Here is a 24,217-nt window from a genome sequence, read left to right on the forward strand (position 1 = left end):
CTTAAATACAGAGCAACGGTATCCATCCTTGTTGGGCCCTCCTTTGACTTTACAAGACCCATGAGTCGGCTCTTCCCTTGGGCACAAATTCTGCCAAGGGACTGCCCACTCAAACTGCCTCTTGGCTTTCGGGGCCCATTTCCCACGCTTGCTTCCATCTCCTACCAACACATCCATCAACACATGTCACCTGTTTTGACTCCTTAAAGGTTTGGTCCTATATTAACTACACGTGGGATAATCAAGCAGCTGATGGAGACTGTGAGAGGGTTCTAATAGCTCACACAAAATCCAGAGGAGCTGGCTTAATATAAAGATTAATTCCCAGTGGATTAAAAGAACCCCAAAGACGTCAGATGGGCCTGCCACATTTCTCATACTCACCCTTCCCCTCTCCCTCCATCCTGCAATAATTGCCTACCAGACGCCAAGAGAAAAGAGCTTTATCCCCAACCTCACACTCAGAAATACTGTTATAAATAGCTCAGCTCTGGCCGCTCTTCATCTGGCGAGTCGATGGGAACATGATAATGCCAAGACCATTTAGCATAGAGCTAGGGAAAGATTAAGGAGGGTGAAAGGGCAGCCCTCTCAGGGAAGGGCTCAAAGCACCAGCTCCAACCAAGTGAGCCAGAAAACCTCTGATGCACTGGGGCCAGACTCAGAATCCAGGTCCCTGAGCCCCTTCTCCCTTTCATGCACTAGGTGTGGCAGATTACTGTACCCAACTATTCCTTCCCCACCCTGTAAAAGAACAAAATATTCCTGGCTGCCAAAAAATGACTTGCACTACTTCCTGTGAGACCAAATCCCTGCCCCACCCCGCCACGGACACTGGGCTTGGCATGGGCTTTGCTTTGGTCAGTGGATATAGATGCTAGTGTTTCCCCCAGCTTTTTCCTCTCCCTCTACAAGAATGGCACGTTCCAAACAGGCGTTGCCCTTCAGCTGGGACCCTGAGGTGAGAAGATACACACAGTAGCCAAGGCGGGTAACCAGCGGCGTGCGGTGTGGATGAAAAGAACACGTGGCTGTTGTCAACCTCTGAGATCTGGGAGCTGTTCTTGCAGCATAATCTGGCAAAGGCTAACATGCTGGGGTCACAGACTCGATGCTTACAGGCAAGCAAAGTAAATGAGTGAGGCAGAGAGCAGGGAAGGCCATGGGGATGTGGCAGGGCTGTGGATGGCAGAAAAGCAGCAGCCTAAGGTTAGGCTCTGTATTAAACTCTGTTACCAGTTAAAATAAAAGGTGCTATTGATGTGGTTAAACATCAGAGGCCAAGATTTTAATAACACAGCTGACTAATACTACTTGAAAGCAAACATGAAGTTAAAAACAAAAAATATAACGACCCAACCTCAATGTTTTCCATAATCATTTAACTCTTTAGAGATCTCTTAAGCACCAATCTGTAGCTGAAAAGGAACAATCTTCTAAAACTGGCAATTATTACTCACAATTTACTGCTTTTTTTGGTCTCATCTTAAAGTGAGGGGAAGTTATCTTTTATTTTAAAAGTTCTCCCTCTGTAAATTCTTTGACTTAGCTTCCCAAACACCAATATAAAGTTACGCAAATTCGATCAAATCTAATCCTACCACAAAAATACCCACCATCTGTGTCTTAAAGTGACTCCCGGAGGGTGGGTGGTGGTGGTGGGATGAATTGGAGGACTGGGACTGCCACGTATACACTAATATGTATAAAATAGATAACTAATAAGAACCTGCTGTATAAAAATAAATAAAATTCAAAAACAAAAAAAAGAAAGTAACTCTCTTATGGATGGGAATTAGCAAGGGCATAGATTAATTCCACAGAGTATTTCATTTAATTGATTTTATTGTAACTGGATCAGGTCTGAGAGGAGGGAAATGGAAATAGCCTTGTTATAAAGAATCAAACATTATAATGGTTCCAATTGAAATTAAGCTTTTCTTATAGGAGAATTATAAATATATGAGTATTACAAGAGCTGACTATATATTTTCAAGTTCATATTTTCTGCCAACAGATTTGATCTTTCGCCATCATGTAATCCAGAAAAAAGAAATCACTTGTCCCATATCAGGCATAATGGGAAATTGCACAATCCCAAGAATACGGCGGAGGGGGGGGCAAGGAGTGCTCCTCTTGGACCAACTAGCAGGTCAAAGCTGACCTACATCACCACTCCTATGAAAAAATGTGCTTCTCCATGACATGGAAATCAGACTTGATTTTAGACCACATAATAGGGCTTTCCTCTTGATGTGAAACTAATAACAATAGCAGCAGTGGGTTTTTTTTTTTTTTCCTTTTTATTCTCAAACTGATTGTTAATGAGAAAAAAACACGGAGCAGTTAACAATGCAACTTGAATCTTTAGTCTTCTCTTTCCAGCTCAAGCACTGAAATATGACACTCCTTTCATAATATTCTGGCCATCACGTTCTCTCTTTTCTTTTTGGCTTCAGAGTCCTTTCCAAAAGGAAACATGCTGCCTGGCATTCTACATTACTCCTAATTTCCAGGTGGAACAATGAGACAGATGAAGTGACATCTAAAAACACCAGGGATTATATTTTTAAAAACAAGACAATAATTCAGATCTTCTTGCTTTAATTCTTCTCTATATTACCACGAAGAAATATTTATCAAAGTTCAAGAGATTACTGATATGCAATAATGACCAATATCTACACATTAATGGAGCTATTCATAATAAACTCATCAGTGAAGTAACTGGAAAAGAAGTTTAAATATAGAGTGATTTTTCACTATTCTGTTTATACAATACTGAAACAACCATAACATTCAAACGCTCATAAAAGTGCAAAACTTTAAGTAATATTAAATAATAATTGATAACTGAAATACTGCAACATCCTGAAGTACCTTCCGAATGACCAAAAAGAGATGAAATTTTGTTCAGTATAACTTCAGTTGTTTTACACAGAACTATATATTTAAAAAAACTGTAATCCATGTAAGATATACACAAAACCCTGAACTGACTAGATTGTTCAATGAATAATACTCCACACTGCTTTGTTGTTATGGACAAATGAGTTTATAATTCAATGAAACCCACTTAAGAAGTTTTAATCTACAGAATGACATGTTCAAATTGTTTGGTCCTATGAGTTTTATGAACAAAAACCTCCCATTCCTTTGTAAGATGTTTAATTCCTCTGAATATCATCTTTAAAAGGCCTGACTTGATTGTTGTCAAAATAAACCACAGGTCAAGTACAACCCTCCAGTCTCCAGCCTATAGCCTCTTCATGAGTTTCAGTTCCGTGTAAGCCACACAGTGACCTTCCCATGAGTTTTCCATTGGAGATTTCATAGTCTAACTTTAACGTTTTCCACAAAGTATCCCTCCCTTCTCTAGGCTTTGGGTAGAATGTCAAATTAATAATGGCATGTGGTGTTCCTTAGCATAACCTGCCAAAATGTGATAATTTCCTTGGAAGAAAAGCCATGGGCTGCAATCACGCGTCTGAGCTGACAGACATCCAAATGGATCCTATATAAAAAGAAAAGGTTGGTGTCTTCCGGAATATGAATGTCCACTTTTAATAAATTCAAACAGATCCCAACATAAACATCTTCGAACTTGATGGGTTTTACGTGACTCATCAGTTCATAGATTCTTGGCACCAAATCTCTGGACATTATATAACCCAACCCACTGCAGTAGGGAGGAAACACCTTGAAGGGATACTCCTGGTATGAAATATGGGTTTTTTGGTAAAATCCTCTATAAGAATAATTATCAATTAGAGGATAACCTGTGAAAAACTTCTCTGAGTGGTTTAAATTTAAAAGATACTTCACTAAATTGCCAGTATTTATGAAAACGTCAGTGTCTGTCTTCATGATGTACCTGGCGTTGGGGCAAAACTCAGTTACCCACCTAAATGCCATAATTGTTTTCAAGGTCAGGTTATTGTACGTGTCTAAAAAATCTTGTCGTATTATGTCGCCATAAAGGAGGTGTTCATCCTCTAAGGATAATGCTAACACTTTGTCTTCCCTTTCAGCCTGTTGGCCTAATAAGAAAAATGTAAGAACCTCATATCCCCACCAAGACTTCTTTTCACCCCAAGTAACTCTAATGGCCTGTCTGGCTTTCACATCTGAGGGGTGTGAGGTCACCAGGATGACCAGAAATGGGTTTTGATGAGAGCAGTTCGAATGCTCTCGAAGTGTGAAGCGGAAGTCTTGTCTGTAAATGGGCTCATACTCATAGAAGTACATCAAGTTCACGCGTTCTACCACATTGTAGTGGGGAAGACTGAGGTACCACATCACCAGGAAGCTCAGGACCGACAGCAGCAGGAGGCTCCATTTCAGGGATCTCAGTGACATCCTACCCGGAAGGGTGGTCAGGAGTGCCGGGGCCATTCACAGCAACTCAGGAGCACGCGAGCCTCGGGTTCTGGAAGAGTTATCAAAGACCTGCTTAGTATGCCACCACCCAAAACACATTTTCAAATGATACCTCATCATCTACTTAAGGAAAAAGAGTTGGGAGAACAAAAGCTCCAAAGCAAAACCAAAAATCCTGACCTGAATCTACTTAACTTCATTTAACTAGAAGCAAACGGATACCAACAACCAAAAGTATATTTCAGCTTTTTACATCAAGACCAATGTTAAAAACATACCCTTAATTATTTGAGGAAAATTAATACTTCTTGTTTGACATAACTGTTGAAATATTTCTTTACTTCTTTTTCATAATGGTAAAGAAGAGAAGCAGTTTGCTTTAGTTTTTACTGTAGATTTATTTTGTAACTCCCCCATTACTCATCTTTTTCTGTCCCTCTGGATATCCAGAATGAAATCATTAATGCAAAGAGATATTATCAGCAACAAAATCATTAATGCAAAGAGATATTATCAGCAACATGTCCAAATAAACCAAGGGTCTTTCTCAGCTGTGTGATCTGATGTGAATTCTAGCAAATCAGGAGTAAGAAAAAAACCCAATAACTACAATTATTCATGGTGACCTGCTTGATATGGGATGAGATAAAGGTGGAGATGCTTCCCCCGAAAGGTGAGGCCTCTAAACACAAGAACGATAACCATCTCTGGAGTTTTCAAATGCACAAGACTATGAAACAGCTTTTACCTGCCCAAAATACCACCCCAGCCCCCTTTCTACCTCACTAGCTGAACTCAATGCTCAGTTTGGACAGCAAGTGCTTAAATTAAAGGCCTGCCCATAGTATGAGTTTTTGTGTGTTTCCCATTCTAATCCCACTCCAATCTAATCTAATCTAACTTCCCTGTTCAGAAATCCTGCACCAGATCAGAATCATGGGATGGAACCTCCTAGAACACTTGCTTTTACACGGAACTTCTAGCTGAGACAAGAAAACTGAGCTAGGAGACACAGCGCATTCACAGTCGCAGCCTCAGCTCTGCTTTGGATCCCAAGGATAAGGTTGGTTTACAATTCGGGATCCCACAGGGCTTTCCTGGTGCCATGATCATGGGCTTCAGTCCAAAGACATTCATGTACTAAGTGTTTACTAGAACTTCAACATCCACAGACTGCACCAGGCACTAAGGAGGCCAAAGGAAGAAGGAAATGGGAGGAGTACAAATCCCAAGGCAACAAGTAAACATGTCACAGCAATGTAGTACAGACTGTTTACATCAAATGCTAAGGAACTTCAGAATGAGGGACAGATCAACAACATGAGGGGCAGGCTGAGGAAGCTTCTGACCATGCCCTTTCACCCACAGTCAACTGGGGGAGAGATCCTGGGAACCCAGAATTTGCTATGGAGGGCGCACATTAATGTCATTATATGGAAAGGCTGGTCTACCAAGGGTTCTACCTTGGGGCAATCTCAGGTCTTTGGACACACAGTTCTTCTGCCTCTTAATACATATAAAAATGACAGGATCTCAAGACTCTTTGTCCTTTCCCTCTGGCCATATCTTACCTGCCCTGATTACTTCTTGCTACAATATCCTTTCCTACCTCTAATGTTTTTTATATTTTAAGTCACACAGTACAATGGAATGTTTCGGCAAACTCTCTAGTTCGGTTTCATGTATATGTGTCTTGCCTTTCCACTTATACTCTATGACCTTGTCGGAAAAAACATTTTTCTTTTGACAAGAGTCAAAGTACAAGACAGAGACCTACAGCAAGAGTGCAATGAACACTGACCTGTCTGATATGCTATTTCTATTTGTATAAACATAAAATGTAGGTCTACCTATCCCACCCCCATCCTCCTTTCTCCCCCTTGCTAGCCTTACACAGCTAGCTCCCAGAAAAACCTGAAAGAGAATAGACCTAGAATGAGAATTATGGAAGGAATTAATATCTTCTTACACTTTCTCCTCACCTGGCTACTAGACACAGCACAACCCTACGGAGCTCCATCTAATCTCAGCCATCGATGACCTGTGCATTTATTACAACTGTTATCAAATGGCAGTTTTACGTCTCATTCTAACAAATCGGCACATTATAACAAATTTCGGACAAATGGAAGGAAAGCATCCTGAGTAAGGGGCTTCATGTATAACTGCACACAGGCAATGGAGGCCTGGCTACTCTTCAATAATGGGAAGAACTCAAAAACAGCAAATCTTATTATAAAAGTTATCCTATATGCATTCTACAAGCCACAGTTCATAAATGTGAAATTGTGTCTGCAGTTATGATGTCTACTGCTTACGGGCCTATGAAGAAAATAAAGTAGCAGCAAAAAGAAGAGGAACTATCTATTCCAAAAGTGGGGGAAGGTCTTTCAAGGATTGGCTGGAACAGACTTCAGGTTACCCACAACACAGGTGGCTCCAAAGGCAGAGACCAGAGCCCACACCTAGCTCTATCCTTTGCCAACCAGGGAGAGCTATGGGTATGTATTTACCTCTGGAAGCCTCAGTTTCCTCATCTCTACAGAATGAAGATGTTAATACAGTGTGAATTAGTGACAGCGTGTGTAAAGCACAGATGGCCTGTGTCAGGTACGCAACAAACAGAGGCTGTCATCATGAGCCGTGTTCCACCCTTTGCAGCTATTCCATCCTGTTTATGTTCACTAAATTGATTTTTATTGTCAAAAGGGATTATCCTAAAGAAATAATCTTGATGAATTCTTCTTACTTGATGAATGTTTCAAAGCGTAAACAGATTTTATTTCTTACCTTCTTGATTTATTTCTTCTGAGTGAAAGACCTTCAATTTCATCAACTGAACATTCAGTAGCAAGTAGTAGTCAAAAACAGTGCTTGAAATTTCTGTAAGATATATAAGAAATTTAACAGCATCTACTTATGGGTCAGGGAATTAGACGTCAAAGAGGGGAAGGGAACCCCCTTCCCCATTCCAATTTCTTTCTGAACATGTGCTGAAATAAAACGTTAAAAAAAGCCCACGAATCTACAGAATTCAGAGAGTTCATGGGTTCATCATGGAAGAAGAGCACTTGGTATTCAAGACGTAAAACCTCTAAGTTCTCACGGCAGATGGTGTCTTATGACATCCTACCACAGTTCCACTTGCCTGGATAAAGAACTCAGGGTCACTAAAAGGAGTGAAACATGAAACTTCTAAGAGACACTCTGCTGGTATCCTCTCTTTAATTCTCTGTTTCACACACATACACAGAAGGCAACCCTGACATGAGACTGTCAACTACCACCTCCCAATCTACTCCCTCCCCTGTGAACCTCTATCTCTACTTACAAATACCCAAGACACATTAGTAAACTGAAAACTATGCAGCACATCTCAATTCCTGCCACGCTTTAGGATGCTCATATATTGATTTTCATCAGTCAAATTTAAAAACCAGAATAGGATGTGACAAACAGGAAGGCACTGATATGTATCACTCCTTATACCAAAAACACTCCAAATGGATTAAAGATTCAAATGGGAGAAAAATAAACTGCTAGGAGCACAGACATACAAAAAATACAAATGAACATTTAACAGTTTTGAAGTGGGGAAGAACTTTTAGTTATCCCAACTAAGGAAACAACCCAGAACTCATAAAGGAAATATTGATCAAATAAAAATTTCAGAAAGTTCTTGAACAAGGTTGAAAAGCAAAAAAACAACGTGATAAAAAGCACAAACAAGATTAAAAGATTAAAAAAAAAAAAACAGGGAAAAAATACCTAAGATATTTATAATAATTTATAAGCCAAATAAGAGTTCATACAGCTTAATAAGAAATAGATGAATGCAAAAAGAGAATAAACAGCCAAAGGGGAAGTTCTCAAAAGAATTACAAATGATCGATAAAACAAGAAAAGATATCCAAACTCACAAGTAAGCAGAGATATTGACAAAAATCTCAAACTGGAAAATTAAGGGGGAAAAATGACAATACTTAGTTTGTGTGAGGAAAAGAGGCATTCTTGTGCACTTTCTGGAGAGATTTATTAAACATGTATCAAAAACTTGAATGTGCACACTCTTTGACCAATATCACTGTTAGCAATTTATCTTAAAGAAATAATCAGGCAACTGTGCATAATTTATAATATAAAAAATTATTTTAAAGTCTCCCAATAGGGAATTGGTTAAACAAAATTATGATACATCCATACAACAGTATACATTTATTCATTATATGCAATGATGCTTAGCTATATTCTCTTGATATATTACTTAGTGAAAGATGCAGTAGCAAAATTGCATATGTAGTATGATTCCTTTTGAAAGATGAAAAGACAAGTCTCCATAAATCCACATAGCCACACGTGCAGAGCAAGATGTCTGGAAGGATGTGTCCCAATATGTCAATGGTTTCAATTCTGTGGACTTCCTGGAAGATTTCTTTCTTTTTTTTATCATTTGGACTTTCCACACTATTTGTGTACTGTCTTTGTAAATAGATAAAAACAAAGTAAAAAAATTGGACTTCATGTTTGCGTATCTCAAAGTTCCACTGAATGGTAGTAACCCTAAGCTAGCAGTTAGGATCCCAAGTTTCACCTTATCTCAGCTCTTCTCCCAAGGTGTGAGCATGTACAATTCATGATATTTCTAGTAGGTATTATTCTCTTTTGTCTCAGTAAATATTAACTAAATACAGTAAGCAATGATTTTAAAATCCATTCAAAACACTGTAATTCTAATATACCTCTAATAGGATGTATATTAGCTAATAATAATAGCATTACATACACACACAAAACCGTTTATAAAGTGTTTCAACAAATATTATTAGTTCCCCCCAATAACCCTATATTGTGGGCCAACTGGTTTTACTGTACATATTTTACAGGTGACTTTTAGAGTTCAAGTAAAATGAAGGTGAAATAAAAACACTCTGAAATGGACTAGGACTTATAAAGTGCACAAACTCTAGCTAAAAGAAGTACCAAGGGAATGTATTTTAGTATGAAGAAAAATGAACTCAGGAGGAAGGAAAGGAATTCAAGAAACAAAGGTAAGTCAAGAGATTATTGAAAGATAATGAAAACTAGTAAATATACATAGTAAAAGAGAGAGAGAGAGCGAAGAACAAGCACAAAAACAGTATTTTTTGGTGTGGTTAAAAAAGTGAAACCAAAATACTATATAAAAATGATGTGGTTGCTGTAAAAAGAGTTTCATTTAATAATGTATATTAACCTTTAGAGTGACGACCCTGAAAGAACAGACACTGAACATATACATTCCACACAGATTAAGAAATAAAAGAAACAAAGCAAGCTATCAACTCAACAGAGGGCAGGAGAAAAGGAAAAAAGCAGAGAAAATGCATGGCAAATGGAAAACCACAGAAGGAGGTGGCTAAAGTAAATTTAAATGCATCTGATATCAGAGTAAATATAAACGTAAACTCACCTACTGAAAAACAGACTCTCAGATTGGCTTAAAACTCTGCCATATACTACTTATAAGATACATGCCTAAAACAAAACAACACAAAAAGTTTAAAAATTAGGAAATTTTTTAAAAATCAGGAAAATGTCAATCAGAAATCTGCTGTGGTTATTTATTAACATCATGTATTTAAATGAACAGCATTTAAAAGGGACAAGGAGATTTTGTTACTAATAAAAGGAACCAACATATACATTCCACACAGATAAAGATAATTTAACAATCATGAAGCTATATAAACATAGAAACATAGTCTCAAAATACATAAAGCCAACTCTGAAAAGTATGAGTACAAATGGGAAAATCTATAATCCTAATAGGAGATTTTTAACAAATCTCTCTAAATAACTAAATACATCAAGCAGAAAAAAATAAGGATGTGAGTGTTTCAAATAAAATTATTAATATTATTAATAGTCTTGATTTAGTACCTTTCATTCAATTAAAAAGAACAGGAATGTTCTTTTCAAGACCACACGAAACATTTACTAAAAAACTGATCATGGACTTCCCTGGTGGTCCAGTGGTTAAGAATCCACCTGCCAATGCAGGGGAAATGGGTTTGATCCTTGGTCCAGTAAGATCCCACATGCCGTGGGGTAACTAAGCCTGTGTACCACAACTGCTGAGCCTGCATGCCACAACTACTGAGCCCACGTGCTGCAACTACTGAAGCCCACACGCCTAGAGCCCATGCTCCTCAACAAGAGAAGCCACTGCTCGCCACAACTAGAGAAAGCCCGTGCGCGGCAATGAAGACCCAGTGCAGCCAAAATAAATAAATAAATAAAAATAAAATGGTTATACTAAAAAAAAAACTGATCATATTAGGTTACATAAGCTGTCTCCAAAATTCAAAACTTAATTTAACACAGGCCCCATTATCTGACCACAGTATTATTTCAGCTTAACTATCAAAACATATCTTGAAAAGCACATAAACAAACACACAAAAAATCCTGTCAGGAAACTCAAAACCCTTACACACCCAACTTTTGTTTAATCCATGAACTTAAAGAGAATGCCACAGTGGTAATCATAAAATACATACAACTGAATACCAGCAATGTATAACATTTCAATGAGGAAGATATTATACCAATCCCTTACTTGAAAATTACTGGGGGAGAAGACAAGTCAATTTTTTTCTCTTGTTGTTTTGTTTTAAAGAGTGATTTGTAGTTCAGGGAAGACAAATAGCTCCAAGTGAAGAGGAGAAGCTCTTCTTTATAGAAAACTGCTAATTATGAATGTAGATAGAATGACAGAATAAGAAAACTATCATGTTGCAACCTTTCATGAAATTACTGATTCAGGCAATGATTATCAATCAGTGTTTTAATCATCAAATGAAAGATTGATGGGGAATTAGACATTGTATGGTACCAAAGTAACACCACAAAGATTACTTTTTACTTGTAAGGACTGAAAAAAATATAAAATTCACAGTGAAGGAATGCTACCACTCTCATCCAATCATCAATCTCAGCATTATAAATAATGGAACAAACACATATTATGTGTCTCCAAATGAGATACAATGTGAAGTGTACATCCTAGCCAAAATGTTTAACTGGAATCTAATCACGTTTTATATGAAACACAGAGAATAGAAGAACAAGCTAAGAACTCCACAAGGAAACACTCCAACAAACCCAGGAGGTGGGGTGTTCTATGGGACAACTAGCATGGTGTCTACAGCCAGTCAATCCCGTAAAACAAGGGATGGCTTGAGATTAAAAGAGATTAAGAGACATACACAATTGCAGTGTATGATCCCAGACTGGATCCTGGAGAAACTGAAGACAATGTTGATATTAGGTGATGTGAAAAGGATTCTTTATTTTGTTAGGTGTGATGATGTTAACTGAAAATGTTCCTGGGTAAATAAATGTGCTATATCCATACAATGGAATACTATTCAGCTATAAAAAGAAACAAAGTACTGATACAGGCTATAACATTTTATTTAAGAATTCAGAACATGGGGATGGCTTCACTGGGGAATTTACCAAACATACAAAGAAGAACTTAAACCAATCGTTCTCAAACTCTTCCAAAAGACTGAAGAGGCAGGAACACTCCCCCAAAGTCATTCTATGAAGCCACTATCACCCTGATACCAAAATCAGACAAAGATACCACCAAAAAAGAAAATTACAGGCCAATATCTTTAATGAATATAGATGCAAAAATTCTCAACAAAATACTAGCAAACAGAATTCAAGAACACAAAAAAAAGATCATACAACATGATCAAGTTGGATTCATTCATCCCAGGGTCACAAGGATGGTTCAACGTATGCAAATCAATCAATGTGATACACCACATCAACGAAAGAAAAGAAAAAACCACATGATCATTTCAACATATGCAGAAAAAGCATCTGATAAAATTCAACATACATTCATGTTAAAAACTCTTATCAAAGTGAGTATAGAGGGAACATATCTCAACATAATAAAAGCTATTTTTGACAAACCCACAGCCAACATAATACTTGTGGTAAGAAGCTAAAAATCTTCTCACTAAAATCTGGAAGAAGACAAGGATGCCCACTCTCACCACTTCTATTCAACGTAGTATTGGAAGTCCTAGCCACGGCAATCAGAGAAGAAAAAGAAATAAAAGGTATCCAAATTGGAAAGGAAGATGTAAAAATTGTCATTATATGTAGATGACATGATACCATATATAGAAAACTCCACACAGAAACTACTAGAACTGATAAACAAACTCAGTACGTTAGCAGGATACAAAATCACCATACAGAAATCTGTTGCATTTCTTTACACTAACAATGAAATGTAGAAAGGGAAAGTTTTTAAAAAATCCCTTTTAAAATTGCATCAAAAAAGAAAAATACGTAGGAATAAACCGCACCAAGGAGGAGAAAGACTTATATATTGAGAACTATGAGACATTGATAAAGGAAACTGAAGCTGATTCAAAGAAATGAAAAGATATACCATGCTATTGGATTAGAAGAATTAATATTGTTAAAATGGCCATACTACCCAAAACAATCTACAGATTTAATGTGATCCCTATCAAATTACACATGAGATTTTTCACAGAACCAGAACAAATAATCCTAAAATTTATATGGAATCACCAAAGCAATCCTGAGAAAAAAGATCAAAGCTGGAGGCATAACTCTCCTAGACTTCAGACAATACTACAAAGATACAGTAATCAAAACAGCATGGTACTGGCACAAAAACAGACATATGGATCAATGGAACAGAACAGAAAGCCCCAAAATAAACCTATATACCTATAGTCAATTAATCTTTGAAAGGAGACAAGAATATACAATGGAGAAAAGACAGTCTCTTCAGCAAGTGGTGTTGGGAAAGCTGGACAGCCGCATGTAAACCAATGAAGTTAGAACACTCCCTCACACCACACACAAAAATAAACTCAAACTGGCTTAAAGACTTTATATATAAGACATGACACCATAAAACTCCTAAAAGATAACATAGGCAAAACATTCTCTGACATAAATTGTAGCAATGTTTTCTTATGTTAGTCTCCCAAGGCAATAGAAATAAAAGCAAAAATAAACAAATGGGATATAATTAAACTTACAGGCTTTTGCAAAGCAAAAGAAACTATAAACAAAACGAAAAGACAAATTACAGACTGGGAAAAATATTTGAAAACGATGTAACTGACAAGGGCTTAATTTCCAAAATATACAAAAAGCTCATACAACTCAGTTACAAAAAAACAAACAACCCAATAAAAAAATGGGCAGAAGACCTAAACAGACATTTCTCCAAAGAAAACATATAGATGGCCAACAGGCACATGAAAAGATGCTCAACTTCACTAATTATTAGAGAAATGCAAATCAAAACTACAATGAGGTATCACCTCACACTGGTCAGAATGGTCATCATCAAAAAGTCTACAAATAATAAATGCTGGAGAGGGAGTGGAGAAAAGGGAACCCTTCTACACTGTTGGTGAGAATGCAAACTGTTGCAGCCACTATGGAAAGCAGTATGGAAGTTCCTTAAAAAACTAAAACTAGAGTTACCATATGGTCCAGCAAACCCGCTCCTCAGCATATATCCAGAAAAAAACTCTAATTTGAAAAGATACATGCACCCCAATGTTCACAGCAGCACTATTTACAATAGCCAAGACATGGAAGCAACCTTAAATTTCCATTGACAGATGAATGGATAAAGAAAATGTGGAATACAATGGACTGCTACTCAGCCATAGAAAAGAGTGAAATAATGCCATTTGCAGCAACATGGATGGACCTAGAGATTACCACATTAAGTGAAGTCAGACAGAGAAAGACAAATATCATATGGCATCATCTATATGTGGAATCTAAAATATGATACGAATGAACTTATTTACAAAACAGAAACAGACTCACCGACATAGAAAACAAACTTATGGTTACCAAAGGGGAAGGGGGATGTGGGATAAATTAGGAGTCTGGGATTAGCAGATACAAACTACTATATATAAAGTAAATAAACAAGTTCCTACTGTATAGCACAAGGAACTATCTTCAATATCCTGTAATAAACCATAATGAAAAAGAATATGTGTGTGTATGTATATATATATATATATATATATATATATATATATATATACGTGTGTGTGTATATATATATACACACACACACACACACACACACACATATATAAAACTGAATCACTTTGCTGTACACCAGAAACTAACACAACATTGTAAATTAACTACACTTCAAGAAAAAAAAAAAAAAAGAATTCAGAAAATGGGTGAACCTAAAAAACATTATGCTAAGTAAAAGAAACCCAACACAAAAGACCATATATTATATGAAATACCCAGGACAGACAAATCTATAGGCAGTAGGTTAGTGGTTACCTGGGGGTGGGATCAGTGACTGACTGCAAATGGACATAAAGGATCTTTTTAGGGTAATGGAAATATTTTAAAATTTGATTGTGGTAATGGTTGCAGAACCCTGTAAATTTAGTAAAAATCATTCAATTGTATAATTAAAATGAAATAATTGTATGGTATGTAAGTCATACCTCAATAAAGCTGTTAAAATTTTTTTTAATTTAAAAAATATTTTCCTATTTTTAAGAGTCATACACTGATATATTTAGGAGTAGAATGTCACAATATCTATATTTAATTTAAAATATTTCAGTAATAAAAACTAAAGAGAGTTAAGAAAACAAAAAAATTCCCTCGCTCATGTATTTCTGGTGGAGTAAAAAGTGGTAACACCTCTATGGAGGGCAGTTTGGAAATACATACTTGTACAAATTACAAATACATTTATTATTTTATCAGTAATTTTGTTCCTGAAGTTTATTTCAGATACAGGTGCATATGTCCAAAATGATGCATGTATATAAGGTTATTGGCTGCAAAACTGTTTGTAACAGTAAATAATTAAAAATAAGCCAAGGGATCACAATGAGAGATTTCTTATATACACCATGATACATCCACCCAATAGAAAACTTTACAGCAGTAAAAAAAAAAAAAAAAAGAATAAGGATGTTCTCTAAGTACTGACATGGAAAGATTTCTAGAATACATCAAGTGAAGAAGTAAGATATAGAACAATGTTTACAATATGTTAACTTTTGTGTCAGAAAGGAATACGAATTAAAACCAATATTTGTATGTACATATGAAAAACAGTGGAAAGACACACATAGTGGACAGAGAGGAATGCAGTGGATAAGAAAGAAAGGTGAGAGCACTCCTTTTTATATTACTTTGTTATACTACTTGGCATCACTTTGTTATATTACATTGTTACCTGTATATATTTTAAATATTATTTTGACTCTTATACTTGAATACATTAAAATTCAAAACAATGAAAACAAAAATTTTCCCTCATTTAAAAAAGTGCTACATATGAAAATGCACTGGGTATTACTAAAACAATCCTTACAGAAAATTAACTTTTAAAAATAATGTACTTTTTTAGGACTTCCCTGGTGGCACAGTGGTTAAGAATCCGCCTGCCAATGCAGGAGACGCGGGTTCGATCCCTGGTCCAGGAAGATCCCACATGCTGCAGAGCAACTAAGCCCGTGCACCACAACTACTGAGCCTGCGCGCCACAACTACTGAAGCCCACATGCCTAGAGCCCATGCTCCGCAACAAGAGAAGCCACCGCAATGAGAAGCATGCACATCGCAACAAAGAGTAGCCCCCACTTGCTGCAACTAGAGAAAGCCCGTGCACAGCAACGAAGACCCAATGAAGCCAAAAATAAATAAATTTATAAAAAAAGAAAAAAGAAAACATAAAAATAATGTACCTTTTTAAAAAAGTAGAATTACTTTATATATTTTTTGTATCCATGTGATATATTTTTTGTATCCATGTGATATATTTTTTTACTGGCTTATAATTTACATACAGTAAAATTCATCCTTTTTGTTGTACTGTTCTGTAAGTTTTGACGCTTATGTAACCACCAGCACAATCAAGATATGAAACAGTTCCATCACAACAAACATTCTACTGGTGTCCCTTTGTAATCAGTCCTTCCCCCAACACCCAGGCAACCACGGATGTTTTTCATCCCTATATTTTTGCCTTTACCAGAATGTCACATAAATGAAATGATATGTTATGCAGACTTTTTAGTCTGTCTTCTTTCATCAGCATTAACAGATAACATATTTTAAAAAACAGATTGAAAATAAATGATCTGAGTATAAGAAATTTAAAAAATTCCTATGTTATTACTAAGAAAACAAAAGGAATAATAAAGATAAAACAGAAAATAATGAAAAACAAAAACCAATACAGATGATTATTAAAAAAACAAACATTAGGAATAGAAAGGAAGTTCCTTAACCTGTTGAAGAAACCATAGCAAACTTAATGATGAAACTTCAGAAGTATTTCCATTAAAGTCAGGAAAAAGACAAGGATGCCCACTATCACCTCTACTATTCAGTGTTTTTCTAGTGAGCCTTACTATCCCCTAAACAAGAAGAGGAAATAAGATATAAAAATCGTCAAGGAAGGGAAAAAACTGCCCTTATTTTCATATTATATAATCATCTACATAGAAAACTCAAGGGGAAAAAGATAACATCAAAGAACTAACAGGTTTACCAAGATGCTGGATATGAGCTTACATACAAATCAGAAACATTAAAACAATAAATAAAATTAAAATCTAACATGAAAAACACAATAGCAACAAAAACTACAGTGTCAAATAAAGGTAACAAAAGATGCGCTGAACCCTGATGTAGAAAACTAAAAAACTTTTCTGAAGAGTATAAAAAAGATGTGAATAAACAACAGAGATAACATGTTCAGGGATAAGAAAACTCCAGTGTAAGATTCCACTTCCCCAAACTGATCAATACATTCATAGGATTATGAAAGGAACTTAATGATCTAGGAATAACCAGCAAAATTTTGAGAACAAAGAATGAAGTTGGGGTTCTGGTGGATTTGGTGTTATCAAATATTTTGCAGAGCTCAGTAATTAAACCAGAGGAATAGAACAACGTATTAAACAGCTGGATAACAGGACCAGAAATAGACCCACCCATCCATAGGGACTTGAAAAATGGCAGAGGTGGCTCTGCAAATCAATGGGGAAAGTATTCAATAAACTGTTTTGGAATAAATGTGGAAAAAGTAAAATTATATTCATATTTCTAAAATAAAATACCGAGTCGATAAAAGAATTAAATGTAAAAAAAGCAAAACTAATACCACCATAAGAAATACAGAATAGATTTGTGACCTTAGCATGGGGAAAGTCTTTGTAAACAAGTCACAAAAAGCATATCCCATAAAAGAGAGGCGAAACAGATTGGGTCACAACAAGATATCAAACTACTTATAAGACAAGACACCATAAACACAGTTAAAAGATGAGCCACATGGGACTTCCCTGGTGGTCCAGGGGTTAAGACTCCATGCTTCCACTGCAGGGGGCGTGGGTTCGATCCCTCCTCAGGGAACTAAGATCCTGCATGTCACGTGGTGCCACCAAAAATAATAAAATAAAATAAAATATTAAAAAAAAAATACATGAGCCTCAGGCTCAGAGAAGATATTTACAACAAGTAAAAACAAAGGACTGGTATACAGAATCTCTTCTGGATATATATTTGTTATATAATATATATTTGTAATAATCTGCTGTCATTATTTTCTGTTTATATAAAGTTTATATAAAACTTACCAATCAAAAGGAAAATGAGTGACATAAACAAGACGTTCACAGAAGAGGAAAGAAAGAGTGGCCAACGGACATGAAAAGAGCAAGTTGATCTCAATAGTAATCACGGAAGTGCAAATTAAAGTCAGATACAAAATTTTTAAACCATCGAAAAATCTCCAAGTTTAATATTAATCAGGTACTGGAGTAAATGCTATTTGTCACACACTGTGAAGCACAAACTGTTGCAGCCCCTCTGGTAAGCAATAGGGCTGCATCTAGCAAAACTGAAAACCAGCCACTCCTCTTGTGGGAACACACCCTAGAAAAACTCTCATACGTGTACCCATGTGGAGACATGTACAAGCATGCTCATTAGGGGGACTACGAAAGTGGAAAATTCGAGGTAACCTAATTGTCTATCCATAAGATAATAGATAAATAAAACCTGGTCTGTCTTCCAGTGGAATCCTACAAGACAGTTACTAGATTTGTACATAGTATATCAATTTGAAAATAAAAAGTTGAGTAAAAAAATACAAGTTGAATGATTACACATATATAAAATACACCATTTAGATAAACAGTTTTAAACCACATACAAGAAACAGTAAGCTTTCAGAAGCAGCTATAAAACTATTTTTTAAAGGGACTGCAGGAACACCTTCCACACTAAGCAGTGTGGGTGTCACTGTGAAAGAATGAAGGGGGTGTGTGGGGAAAACAGGAGAAAACAGATTAGACACAAATACTATAAAATATTAGCAGTTGTTAATTCAGGGTGATAGAAAAATAGGCCTTCTCATAGTTTTCTTTGTAATTTAAATTTATCAAAACAGGAAAAAAAGCATAATAAAAATGCAGTTAGATGGCTCACCCTCAATCTTGTCTGCAACACTTAATGGCTGTGTGACCCTGGAGAAGTTAACTTCTCAAAAGTGTCTCCTTCCAGATATACATCATCAGTACCAATTTAGTTACTGTGAGGTTTATGTGGAGAACATGAATTAGCCAGTCAGCACTAGGGCACTCTGTAGTTTCTGAAGTTAAACGACGTTCAGCCATGCAGATAAATGCACACACTATGAGGTCACAGAAGTCAAGCTGGCCTGGCCTGAGATCTGGGATTGGCTCATTCCCTGACAGTGGGAGCACAGGTCTTCTTAGGAAGGCTGAGCAGTGGTCTTTGTGAACCCTGACACTGTTCTAAATCCCATGTCCCAGGGGAGGGACAGAAAGAAAAACCTAAAACATCAATGCATAGAAAAATATAAAAAGGCCCAACAAGGACACTATTATTTTACTACTGACTTCTTAAATAATAATGTCACATAGCACCGTCAACAAATAAATTATAATTTAAAAATAATTTTCATTTTATAAAAAATAAACTTGTGATTGTATTAACTGCACATGCATTCACCAACTAGACTCTAAATAATTTACATTAAGCAAACCATCTTCTCTATCTTACAAGTGTAGCACAACGCTGGGTGCACAGCAGGCCACCAGGAATTACTGTTGATTTGGTGACTGATCAACAACAGCTGAAGAAACATCTCAAATAATAGAAAAGCCCAGAAAACCTACAGAGACAGAACAGGTGTCAGCTTCCAGATTATTAAGCATGCAAATGCTTTAACCATCAAATGAAACCACTGTCCTCAGAGAAGGAACCAACATCTCAGTTATTAAGCACAGAACTTTATGGCAGCCAAAGATGGCTGCACCTGTGTCTTATCTACAGGTGTTACAGAGCCTCAAAAGGGCTGTGGACCAAAAAACTGGACATCATTCAAACTATTATTTTTTTTTTTTTTAAACTATTATTTTTTAATGGAGGGCTTTTCAGAGTTTTTAATATGTTAATGTACGTTCTCTGAGAAGAGGATATATTACGCAATGTTTCTCAAACTTATCTGAACAAAGAACCCATTTTAAGTTTCAGAGCCTCTGGCAGGACTAGAATTCCGCACTTTGGGAAATGCTATCCTAGAACATCTTTGTATTCACTGAATCACGAAACTAATTTTGATGATTTAATAAATAAATATTTAAGTAGTAGTTTGAAGCAAAAAAGGAAACCCAAAAAACTAAACAAACTGGTTTAACTACTTTGGAAAATTTTTTAGTGTTATTCACTAAGATATAACGTACATGTACCCAATGACACGGCTACTACACCCTCAGGCAGAACACTCAACAACATATATGTCCATAAGGACACCAAAAAATGTTCACTAAAGTTTTTAATAGCACACTATTCATGAGAGCCCCAACCTGGAAACAACCCACAGTAGAAGAAAGAAATTTAGAGAATAGCACATTATACAAAATGAAAACGAACAAACTACATCTCCACATGACATCACGGAGAATCTCTCAACCATAAGGTTGAGCTACAGAAGCCAGGTACAGAAAGAACAGACACTACAATGAGATTTACACAAAGTTGAAAAGCAGGCAGAAGTAATCTAAAGCATTAGAATTCAGGACACTGGTGACTTCTGGGGAGAAGGAGGAAATATAATTGGGAGAGACTGGAGGGGACCTTCTGGGGTGTTGGCCATGTGCTGTTTCTGTACCTAGATGGTAGCTACAGGTGTGTTCACTCTGATAATTTATCTTCTAACTTGCACACTTTTCTTTTTGCATGCCATACTTCAATAGAAATGTACAAAAGAGCTTGGCAGTCCAATCAATTATCTGTTTACTCAGATACTATGTGCATTCAGTGTAGGCAGGTGTCCACACGATGTGCTGGCCCTGGATGCCCCAGCTATGGGAAGAGCACAGGCACTAAGCCACGTCATCTTCAAGAGAGCCCACGAATTAAGGAGCTTTAAAGACCTTTACTGTTCACCTTTCACAGGTGAGGAAACTAAGGCTTAGAGAGAGTCAGTAACTTGCCCAAAGTCACAGGCTGTAAGTGGTAGAGACAAAAATCAAACAGGACTCCAAACCTCACGTTCTTGGCCACTGCCCTTCCTATCCTGGGGAGTCTGCCGCAGCCCTCTTGACCAGAGCTGCTCTGAGTGGGTTTTAACTTCTTGGAACCATTGAACCTTGAGAGAAACAGTAAAGCAGCATCACAGCCTTACCATCTTTACACAGAAACACTCAAGATTCACATTCTCAAAATCTGAAATATGAGTTACTAACAACAGTAATGAATAGTAACTAATAATTCATGCAGGTATGGACCTTTTATTTTGCATCAAAAACATGCTAGGCACAAGAAAATAAACTGGGGGGGCGGTGGGCGGAGTGATCAGCTCAAATGCAAGGGCTCTAGAGAAATGGAAAAGAGAGTTGAGTTACAGCAATGGTACAATTATTTAAGCAAAAATAACCTGATATTCTTTCCTGGGGTGCAAAAATGTTGGTTATTTTCTACAAAGTGAAAGTAAATTTAATTATTTAAAAAATATATAAAATGTTTCTAATTGCAAATGTAATACATGTTCATCAGAGAACTGTGAATGCAAAAACAAAGCACAAAGACAATAAAAGCTGAAAGATAATGTTAACATTTTTTTTTTTTTTTGGCTGCACCATGCGGCATGCAGGATCTTAGTTCCCAGACCAGGGATCAAATCTGTGCCCCAATTTTTTTCCTTTTTATGGCTGAGTAATATTGCATTGTATATATGTACCACATCTTCTTTATCCATTCCTCTGTTGATGGACATTTAGGTTGTTTCCATGTCCTGGCTATTGTAAATAGTGCTGCAATGAACATTGGGGTGCATGTGTCTTTTTGAATTATGGTTTTCTCTGGGTATGTGCCCACTAGTGGGATTGCTGGGTCACATGGCAGTTCCATTTTTAGTTTTTTAAGGAACCTCCATACTGTTCTCCATAGCAGCTGTATCAATTTACATTCCCACCAACAGTGTAAGAGGGCTCCCTTTTCTCCACACCCTAATGACTGTCATACAGAGTGAAGTCAGAAAGAGAAAAACAAATATCGTACGTTAACACATATACGTGGAATCTGAAAAAATTGGTATAGATGATCTTATTTACAAAGCAGAAATAGAGCCACAGACGTAGAGAACAAATGCATGGATACCAAGGGGGAAAGGAGGGGGTGGGATGAATTGGGAGATTGGGATTGACATATATACACTATTGATGCTATGTATAAAATAGATAACTAATTAGAACCTACTGTATAGCACAGGGAACTCTACTCAGTGCTCTGTGGTGACCTAAATGGGAAGGAAATCCAAAAAAGAGGGGATATATGAAATCCAAAAAAGAGGAGATATATGTATACGTATAGCTGATTCACTTTGCTGTACAGTATAAACTAACACAATATTGTAAAGCAACTATACTCCAATAAAAATTAAAAATAAAAAACATAAGGAACTCTTACAACTCAATAGCAAAAAAAAAAAAAAAGTCCAATTAAAACATGGGCAAAAGACTTGAATAAACATTTTTCCAAAGAAGATTTACAAATTTACAAAAGGCCAACATGTATATGAAAAGGTGTCCAGTATCACTAATCATCAGGGAAATGCAAATCAAAACCACAATGAGATATCACCTCACACCTGTTAGAATGGCTACCATGAAAAACACACAAGAGATAACAAGTGTAGGAGAGTATATGCAGAAAAGGGAACCCTTGGGCACTGTTGGTAAGAATGTAAATTGGTTCAGCCGCTATGGAAAACAGTATGGAGTTTCCTCAAAAGCTTAAAAATGGAACTACCATATGATCCAACAATCCCACTTCTGAGTATATATCCAAAGAAGACGAAATTATCAAACCTCAGAGATATCTGCACTACCATGTTCACTGCAGCATTATTCACAATAGCCAAGATATGGAAGCAACCTAAATGCATATTGATGGATGAATGGATAAAGAAAATATGGCATACACACACACACACACACACACACACACACACACACAGGAATATTATTCAACCATAAAAAAGAAAACATCCTGCCATTTGTAACAACATGGATGGACCTTGAGATCATTAGGCTAAGGGAAATAAGTCAGAGAAAGACAAATACTGCATGGTCTCATTTATATGTGGAATCTAGTAACATTTAATTCATAGGAACAGTAGAATGGTGGTTGCCAGGAACTAGGGGGTGGGAGAAATGGGGAGATGTTGGTCAAAGGGTACAAACTTCCAGTTATAAGAATGTGTTCTGGGGGCTTCCCTGGTGGCGCAGTGGTTGAGAATCTGCCTGCCAATGCAGGGGACACAGGTTCGAGTCCTGGTCTGGGAAGATCCCACATGCCGCGGAGCAACTAGGCCCGTGAGCCACAATTACTGAGCCTGCACGTCTGGAGCCTGTGCTCCGCAACAAGAGAGGCCACGATAGTGAGAGGCCCGCGCACTGCAATGAAGAGTGGCCCCCACTTGCCACAACCAGAGAAAGCCCTCGCACAGAAACGAAGATCCAACACAACCATAAATAATAAATAAATAAATAAATAAATAAATAAAATTTTAAAAAAAAGAATGTATTCTGGGGAATCTAATGTACAATGTGTGGACCGTTTAACAATACTGTACTGTTAGTACTTGAAAGTTGCTAATAGAGTAAATCTTAACTGTTCTCACCACAAAAAAACAAAAACAAAACCAAAAAACAACCCACGCCCCCTGCACTGGAAGCACAGAATCCTAACCACTGGACCGCCAGGGAAGTCCCGCAATGTTAACATTTTTGATGAAGATCTATCAAGCCTGCCTCTCCTCAGGAAAACATAAGCCCCCATCCCACCAGCTGCCACTGCCCTCATCCTACCCCTGTTTCAGCCACAAGGGCTTCCTTTCTGATCCCTGACTGTGTCAAACTCTTTCCCTCCCTCAGGGAGTCTGCCCTTGTTCTCCCTCTAACTCAAAAGCTGGTTCTTGGAAAGTCTGGCTCCTTCTCATGCTTTAGGTCTCAGCAAAATGTCATTTAGTTTAGCCCTTTCCTGGCCCCTTATCTCAAGTAGTTCCCCCAGCCCCTATCTTCTATCACATTCCTCATTATTCTCCTCTAAGCCCTTAGCCCTACCTGGAATTCTTTGCCTGTTTGTTGTCTGTTCCCTTCACAAGAATGTAAGTTCATGAAGGAAAGGCCTTGCCCATCTTGTTCAATGCCATATGCCCAGAGCCTAGCACACAGTAGGTGCT

The 24,217-nt window shown here is 37.0% G+C and overlaps 1 protein-coding gene across 17 annotated transcripts in view; it reads right to left on the bottom strand.

Annotated features, from left to right (window-relative positions):
• Positions 1 to 1,827: 1,827 nt before the first annotated feature.
• Positions 1,828 to 24,217, bottom strand: part of B3GALNT1 (beta-1,3-N-acetylgalactosaminyltransferase 1 (globoside blood group)) — a 39,807-nt gene continuing 17,417 nt past the window's right edge. For 10 of the 17 annotated variants that reach the window (XM_036850771.1, XM_036850768.1, XM_036850759.1 and 7 more), the window contains 3 exons: positions 9,830 to 9,894; positions 7,171 to 7,263; positions 1,828 to 4,429 (listed from right to left, as the gene is read on the bottom strand). In XM_036850771.1, coding sequence (XP_036706666.1) covers positions 3,400 to 4,395 — 996 coding nt within the window. In that variant the 5' untranslated portion in view covers positions 4,396 to 4,429; positions 7,171 to 7,263; positions 9,830 to 9,894 and the 3' untranslated portion in view covers positions 1,828 to 3,399. Of the gene's footprint in view, positions 4,430 to 7,170; positions 7,264 to 9,829; positions 9,895 to 21,019; positions 21,122 to 21,271; positions 21,348 to 24,217 lie in introns of those variants that run through there. The other 7 variants (XM_036850766.1, XM_036850765.1, XM_036850764.1 and 4 more) reach the window with 3 other exon arrangements.

This window comes from Balaenoptera musculus, chromosome 4 (assembly GCF_009873245.2).
Source record: "Balaenoptera musculus isolate JJ_BM4_2016_0621 chromosome 4, mBalMus1.pri.v3, whole genome shotgun sequence".
NCBI lineage: Eukaryota > Metazoa > Chordata > Mammalia > Artiodactyla > Balaenopteridae > Balaenoptera > Balaenoptera musculus.